We start from the raw sequence: 8,380 nt of genomic DNA, 5'->3' as shown, positions 1-8,380 counted from the left end.
GGTCCAATGAAGGCCATCAAATGTGCCAGGTACTATTCTCCGAACAATGAAGCATTCACATGGGTACCCATCCAGAACATGGCCCACAATATGGACGGCCCAGATCATCCATCCGTGCAGTCATGTTGGCCACTTGTGGATTGTCCAAGAAAATGGACCTCATCTGTGAGAAAACTCAAAGGTGGTGTCCAAATTGTGGACATGGGTATTGTTATTATTATTATTATCATCATTATTATTATTCAAAGAACATGAATCGATACCGTTGATTTTGCCTTGTAAATATATAATTTATGTGTGCTTGAGCACTAAAAAAAAATATAAGACGCATACACCACCGAGTTCTGAGGTACACCATAGGGCCAGTGAATCACGACCATCCATCTATCCATTTGGTACCTAAGGATGGTTGAAGACGTTGATCAAAGAATCGTAGCCATCCATTTGGTATAATTTTTTTCTGATTCGAATGTAGACGGTCGAGCCATTTCACGTCTAGTGTCCGCTTCAAGGCCAAAAATCGAACAGCCAAGATTGTGACATTATGGGGTATCCACGGCTGATTGGGATCGCTAGATGGACGGTCCAGATTCCCAAGAGGACATTTTCTCCACCCTCTGATCATAACTTCCAAATTCTTCTTCCTTCATTTCCTCGCCTCAGAACTATTTCATCTTGAGATCATAGCTTTGAATCGATCTTGTATCGGAAGCCTCTTATTTATTGTTCATGGAGGCCTTTGAAATTTGAACGGCTCTGATATTGATACTTGAATTATATAATATACAATATCTGAAAAAAAAAAAAATTTAAGTTAGCATTTCTTTTCATAATTTTTTTATATTGTAAAAATATGTCTAAGACTGCTTAGATCAGATCCTTCCATCAAGTGGGTTACACTGTTTAGATCTTCTGACCTAAAAATCAGGCCATTTCACACCTCAGGTGGGCCACATCATACAGAACAAATGGATGGCTAGAAATAATCATTTAACTGTCAGTTCACTTTGTATACCATGGCTCACCTGAGGATCCAAACAGGCCTGAATTTTGATCCAAATCATATATTTCCATTAGGTGGGCCACACCATCTAGGGCCATCAATGGGCCGGGCCGGGCCAGAAAAATCAAAATTTGAATAGGCCCACATCATCAGGCCTGGCCCATTGACAGCCCTAACACTGTAGATCTTCTGCCAAAAAATCAAGCCATTTTACACCAAAGGTGGGCCACGTCACAGAAAACAAATGGACGGCTGGAAAGAATTGTTTCGATTATCAGTTTGAATATTACGGCCCACCTGAGGAACCTGAATTTTGAGGCAGAAGATATAAACATTATTTCCAACAGATGGATGGAAAGCTCATATATTAATCATCACGTTTGCACGTGTGCTTGGCAGGGATTCACACGTGTTTGGAATTAGAGCATGTGAAATGTGTAAACTTACCCGAGCTAGTGAAAATGGAGAGAGATCACATCTCTAGAACTATGACTGCATAAGAAGAAGAAAAGATCTCATCAGTACACACGTTTTAGAGTCATATCTTCACACGTGTGCACGTGTGCGTGTATGATGTTTTAAATTGCATGCATGCATCATGCACACGTGTTTTGCATGAATTTGTATTCATACATGCGTTGCATGACTCATGCAATTGCAAAATAAAGCTGCCGTACATTCGGAATCCGTCTTGACCCATTTGCATCCATCGCTTTCTTTCTCATCCGTTGGATTCTCTGCGTCCTTCATCTTGGCCGTACGTTTGTGAACTAAGTATTTCTTAGCCGTTGATGTTGCACCGGTGTTTTGTGGGTATATCTTCTTGTGAAGTATTTTCCTCAGAAGCTGTAGATGAAGATGAATTAGATAAAGGTAAATAATGGATGGACCGTTGCATGCATCATTCATCCGATGTACAGAAACCTTAATAGGATTCGTGCCAACATGGCATGTGTATGTGTCATGTGGGCCCACCATGATCATGCCCTGTCTCAAAAATCAGGCTGGTTCACTCATCAGGTGGATCATGTTTGTATGATGAATATAGACCGTTGATCATTTTTCTCGTACTGATGTGGCCCAATCTGATGAATGGATGGTGAGTCAAGTTTTTTTTTTGGCACCAGGGCATGATCATAGGTTGCCCCACCTGATGAATGGCTTGGATCTAGCACATCCATGCTACATTGGCATGTTCTTTGTCAATCACCTCCTCACAAGAGTATGGATTTCCTTGCATTTCTCTCAGGGAAAGGTACTATGAGATTGACCCCACGGGAGCTTGGTATGATATCGAGATATGTGGGCCCCACCATGAGCTATCTCGGAAATCCATACCGTGCATCAGATGCACCCTTCAATGGTGGGCCATAGGCATAAGAATCAGGCCATTCATGACTTAGGTAGGCTACACTACAGGCAATAGTTGAGATTAGATACTGCCCATTGAAACCTTCATGGTCGTTTATAGGGCCCGCTGAGATGTGGCTCAGAAATCCAGCCCATTCATTATGCGTGTCCCACTTGAACAAGGGTCATACCAAGTTTTAACTGCATCAAAAATCTCAAGTGGGCTCCACCAAGTGGTTTTAGATGTCTTAAAGTTTGCATAGGTGTGTAGGTGCGCATGTACCCTTACATCTCTTTGTATATATGTGTGTGTGTAGAGGCATGCTCACCTGTGCACGTAGGTGGAGCAGTCTATGAAATGCGGCATCCCTTGAAATTTAAAGGGACCAATTTTCGCCCTGATCTAAAACTTTGGTGGGCCATAGCAAAGATATGGAAATCAAGGGAGGAAATTGTTTTTTTTTTTTTTTCATGGCCCACTAAAGTTTTGGATCAAAGTAGAAGTTGGGCACAGGGGGTTTCATGGGGTGATGCATCACGTGGACCGTTCAAATTTTGGAGTCACATCATGTATGACGAGTTCTCAAAATGTTCGCATGAGTTCAGTGAAAACTGGTGTGCAGCTGACATTCAAATATGTATGTATATGTATATGCATACCATTTCCATTCTGGACTCTGGAATTGAATCTCCTAAGCTTGGAGTTGGACTGAAACTGCTGCGACAAACAAACATCTTCTTAAGTAGAAAAGAAATAGATTTTTGCCGAATTGCATTCTTATCATCCATGCATACTTCTTTGTCTTTGCTCGGAATGACACTGGTATTTCTCGAGAGATCCTCCACATCCTCATCATCCAAATCATTGCAAAATCTTTGGCGGATTGTCCGTTCGATGTCCAAGCTTGATGGGCAATTTAGGAACTTATCTAATGGAAGATTAGCCGTTTCTCTTTCTCCCAATTCAGGGGAATTAGGAACTGGCTTAAGTACTAATAGCTTTATTAGTTCTTTTTGCAATTTGCCCACTTCCTCCTTTGTAAAATCTGATAAATCTTGTGATGAATTTGATTTCTCCAAAGAACCATTTTTCTCTGAATCCTCCTTTAATTGGTTATTTCCGAAAGTTCCGATCGCCAACAATCCGTGTGGCCAATCGCTGAATTCTTCTTTGATAGGTTCTTGCATGGGATGGCCTAAAGGGCACAAATTAAATAATAAAGAGAAAATTAGGAACACAAATATTTATTTTCTTAGAAATATATCAGTATTGAAACAAAATATTTCAACACTTTGATCATTCTAAGATTTAGGGACCATCTATAGTCAAAGGAAAATGACTTGAATGATTTAAGGGTTGGAATATTCTATAGTCCAAAAGTTCTTAATTTTTGGATATCCACATCTAAGGCGAGGCCCATTGTATAACTGTTTTGTATCATTGAAAGGTGGCCCAAATCCAAATGTTGAAGTCCCAATGTATGAAATAAATTTATGCGATTGTTGTGCATGTCCAGAGAAGAACTAAAGAGATGGGAGAGAAAGAGGGATACATGCACACACATGCATGAAAAAAGTGCTAAGTAAAACACTAAGAGAGCAAAATAAAAGTACTACATAAGACATTGTATAAATGTTTTGTATCATTTAAAGATGACCCAAATCGAAAAGTTGAAGTCCCAATGTATGAAATAAATCTGTACAATCGTTGTGCATGTCGGGTACACACGCATAAAAAAGTGCTAAGTAAACACTAAGAGAGTGAAAGAAGTACCACGTAAGACATTGTATAAATGTTTTGTATCATTGAAAGATGACCCAAATCCAAAAAAGTGCTATGTAAGATACTGTATAAATGTTTTGTATCATTGAAAAATGACCCAAATCCAAAAGTTGAAGTCCTAATGTATGAAATAAATCTATACAATTGCCGTACATGTCCAGAGAGGAACTCGAGAGATGGGGGAGGGCAAGAGAAAGAGAGAGGGATGCATGCACGCCCATACACACATGAAAAAAGTGTTGACTAAACAATGAGACTAAAAAAATAGTGCTATGTAATGTATAAATGTTTTATATGATTGAAAAATGACATAAATCCAAAAGTTGAAATCCCAATGTATGAAATAAATCTATACAATTATTACTCATGAGAGAGAGGGATATATGCACGCACATACACACACAAAAAGTATTGTGTAAGACATTGAGAAAGGGTGGATGCAAGATAAGAGAGAAGGAGAGGGAAAAAAGTGCTAAGTAAACACTAAGAGAGTGAAAAAAGTATGACGTAAGACATTGTATAAATGTTTTGTATCATTGAAAGATGACCCAAATCCAAAAAAGTGCTATGTAAGACACTGTATAAATGTTTTGTATCATTGAAAAATGACCCAAATCCAAAAGTTGAAGTCCCAATGTATGAAATAAATCTATACAATTGCCGTACATGTCCAGAGAGGAACTCGAGAGACGGGGGAGGGAAAGAGAAAGAGAGAGGGATGCATGCACACGGATACACACACGAAAAAAGTGTTGACTAAACAATGAGAGAAAAAAATAGTGTTATGTAATGTATAAATGTTTTGTACCATTGAAAAATGACCTAAATCCAAAAGTTGAAATCCCAATGTATGAAATAAATCTATACAATTATTACTCATGAGAGAGAGGGATATATGCATACATACACACACAAAAAGTATTGTGTAAAACACTGAGAAAGTGTAGATGCAAGATAAGAGAGAGAAGGACAGATTCCAAAGATAAGTTGCAAATTATATGGACACAAAGTAATAAAATCTAAATCCCTTAAAAGGCTTTTTGTGTGTAAAATATGGTAGACCCATTTGTTGCGGAGCTTTTTAAATATAGCTTTTTTTTTACCATTATATTAAAATAATTGGTAAAAGCTAGGATATTTTATTTGAAAAAAACCGACAATTATTTTCGTAAAGTGTATTTGTCGTCATAATCATCATCATTATTGGCGGATTTATTGTCGGCCGCTCTAACTAATGTACCACCACAACCAATTCAGAACCATTTATCTAGTAGTTCCCACCAAAAAAAAAATGACAATTATTTTGGTAAAGTAAGCATGTTTTTCTCAATAATCATCATTATTATAAATGGATTTATCGTTGGCCAATCTAATTATACCACCACAGCTAGTTCAGAACCATTCATATAGTAGTTCCCACCATGGATGGCCTACAAGGCAAAAATTCGAATAATTAGAGATCCTCATTATCCATACGTGTTGAAATGTGGACATGGCTACTTCTACATTGAGGGCCTCTTATTGATGATTTTTTTTTTTTTTTTTTTCCATGTGGCCTATCTATAGTGGGACCTTCTAGAGAACGGCCTGGATCACCACATACATGGTGGGGTAGGCCTCCTCAATATAATTTTAGTTTAACTTCAAGGAGGACACAAGAATTTTTTTTTTAATTTTATTTTTTTATTTTTTTATTTTTTTTTTAAAAAAAAAACAAGAAGAAGAAGAAGAGGAAAAACAAAATTGTGAAAACTATTCAACCATAACTGTGGAATAGTTACATGGCAATTCAGACTGTCCAAATCATTGAACCAACTATGGATGAAGCATAATGGAAGAAATACAATGAGATGATATTAGCCATCTTTTTTTTTAAAAAAATATTTTTATTTTATTTATTTATTTTGGAATTTGGACAGCTCACTATCTTACTTTCAACTAATCATTTGAAACCATTAATTGGATTGCTAGGATTGTTTGGTCAGAGTGACTTCAGAGATATGCTCCACATAATAGGACTCCACAAATTGGATGGTTTGGATAGCTGTACATCAGTGTCACATGTGAGGAAGATGAATCACCACCATTTTTAGATAGTGCAAAGCTACTGAGAGAGAGAGAGAGAGAGAGAGAGAGAGAGAGAGATGTGGATTGGTAAAAGAATGACCCATAAACCAAAACGCCATTTTTCATCAAAGATGTTTAAAGCCAAATCTCGGCCTAGCTCATTAAAACACATCATTATCTTTTCTTTTTTCCCTAGAAGAACATCTCAAAAAAAAAAAAAAAAAAAAAACCCAAACCACCCATGTCGTTCACTAAAACCAATCAAATCAAAATCCCGTCAAGGTTGCCAACAAAACCCAAAACCCAACCAAAAAAAAGGATACTTACGATTGCTCGATCCCACCGTCCATTTCTTGTCCCCATGCCTCCCATTGAGCTTATTTTGCATCCAATTCAAGATCTACAACCAAAAATAAAAATAAAAAAATTCATCCAAGAATTGTCATCACCAAACCCAAACAACATTCAATCCAATTAAAATCTACCACGATTGAAACAAAAACCTGCAATGCAAAAAATAACCATTCTTCTAAGTTGTCATACCCTCATATCACCAAGCTTTGAAGGACACTTTGAACACTTGAAAAGATTGAATAATGTTAGAAAATGAGTGGAATTCAGTTCAACCCAATGAGAAGATTGGATGGTTTAAATAGATATATGGGTGTTGAAGAATTCCATGGCCAGGCAAGTACTTCTAATGGTTCAAGTTCCCAAACACGGCCTTTTGCCGCTCAAGCTTCTGTGCCTTTTTATGAGATTGAGAGGTGCAATTGCTACTCGTGCGAGTAGCCATCCAAATCCTACTCTCCCCACTCATTCACATGTGTGTGATATCAAAAGGGTTGGTTATCTTGCCATCCCCACACCTATGTCACGTGGCCCCCATGTGTGGACTATATTGTTGTTATGAACATCATACTCTTACATTGGCTGTCTACCACATCATGACTGGGCCCACTGTAGTTTGTTTGGATGGGAAGAAACCAAAATACATAAATGAAAAAGTAATCCTACAAAATCCTTGTGAAAATCTAATAATATCTGTCCTTTGTAACCATAGAAATCTTTTCAAAGATTAATTTGACTATATTTTAGGAAAAATTAGAAAAAGTAGATTAACTTCCTTCTGTTTTATTTTCATAGATGATAAAACCTACCACAAGCTTGGTTTGAATATGGTGAAACAAAGACTTGAATTAAAAAAGTGAACAGCCGACATGAATGGAGATGAAAGAGATTTCATTTATCTGTTTGTTTTTCACCATCGATTATTTTAAGATGAAAAATGTTAAAAGATAAATGGTCAAAACAATAAGTGTTCTCTTTTAATTATAGAAATCTGCATTTAACATTTATTTGATGAATGTCTTGGATCACACCCAGTGAGGCACTTGGGGACGCGGATTTCCTGCGAAAGGCTTTCGCAGGAAGTTCCTGCGCTGGGAACCAGGTGGGGCCCACTGTGATGTTTTTCAGGAATCCGCTCCCTCCATCCGTTTTGTGAGCTCATTTTATGAGAGAAGACCAAAATTGAGGAGGATCCAAGACTCGAGTGGGCCGTACTAAAGGAAAAAGTTGTTTAGTGAAATTCCTACCATTGAAACTTCCCTGGGTTTGACAGTGATGTTTACATGCCATCCATACCGTTAATAACGTCATTCCTACTGAGATGAACTGAAAACACAAATATTAGCATGATTCAAAACATCTATTGGCCCATGAATATTTCAATTGTGGACGTTCAATTACCCTGTTTTTGGCCCACTTGAGTATTGGATACAGATCATTTTTGGCCTCATTTCCTAAAACGTACTCAAAAAACGGATGGACGGGGAGGATTTCTTACAAACATCACAGTGGGCCCCCCTGGGTTCCTAGTGCAGGAACTTCCTCCGAAAGGCTTCAGCAGGAAATCTGCGTCCGGCACTTAGGCATGTCATGGGGTATGGAGTGGACACCCATTTAGTTTAATTTACATCGTGGAACTATAGAAGTCTCATACTTTACATCAATATTTACAAAGCATACCATGTGTATCATTATTCATCCTTAATTCTTTGGTATAGTGGACCCACATGCTTCTACAAATATTATTTTTCTATAAAATTTTGTTTTGCCAAACAATATATTTGGAAAGAACCCCAACACTTAAGCCCTACTATGATATACCTGTT

General features: G+C 37.6%; 1 protein-coding gene across 2 annotated transcripts; it reads right to left on the bottom strand.

Moving 5' to 3' along the window:
* Nucleotides 1–252: 252 nt before the first annotated feature.
* LOC131251746 (protein DEEPER ROOTING 1-like) lies at nt 253–6,949 on the bottom strand. 2 transcript variants are annotated; one of them, XM_058252673.1, is made up of 6 exons: nt 6,747–6,949; nt 6,531–6,603; nt 3,014–3,549; nt 1,681–1,849; nt 1,451–1,495; nt 253–756 (listed from the first exon to the last, which is right to left on the bottom strand). In XM_058252673.1, the coding sequence occupies exons 1-5, from the start codon at nt 6,750–6,752 to the stop codon at nt 1,476–1,478; spliced, it is 804 nt and encodes a 267-aa protein (XP_058108656.1). In that variant the 5' UTR covers nt 6,753–6,949; the 3' UTR covers nt 253–756; nt 1,451–1,475. The 2 variants fall into 2 exon arrangements, with proteins under 2 accessions (XP_058108656.1, XP_058108655.1); XM_058252672.1 differs by having other exon boundaries at nt 253–792; nt 6,747–6,943.
* Between the last annotated feature and the right edge of the window lie 1,431 nt (nt 6,950–8,380).

Source organism: Magnolia sinica, chromosome 7 (assembly GCF_029962835.1).
Source record: "Magnolia sinica isolate HGM2019 chromosome 7, MsV1, whole genome shotgun sequence".
NCBI lineage: Eukaryota > Viridiplantae > Streptophyta > Magnoliopsida > Magnoliales > Magnoliaceae > Magnolia > Magnolia sinica.
This window is presented reverse-complemented; position numbering and strand designations above follow the sequence as displayed.

Excerpts from the sequence above, each read along its gene's own strand:
- LOC131251746 (XM_058252673.1), bottom strand. Across the intron at positions 1,850-3,013 it reads CAGAGTCCAGAATGGAAATG|CTTCTGAGGAAAATACTTCA; the intron begins GTATGCATATAC and ends CTTCATCTACAG. Across the intron at positions 1,496-1,680 it reads GGTCAAGACGGATTCCGAAT|TCATAGTTCTAGAGATGTGA; the intron begins GTACGGCAGCTT and ends CTTCTTATGCAG.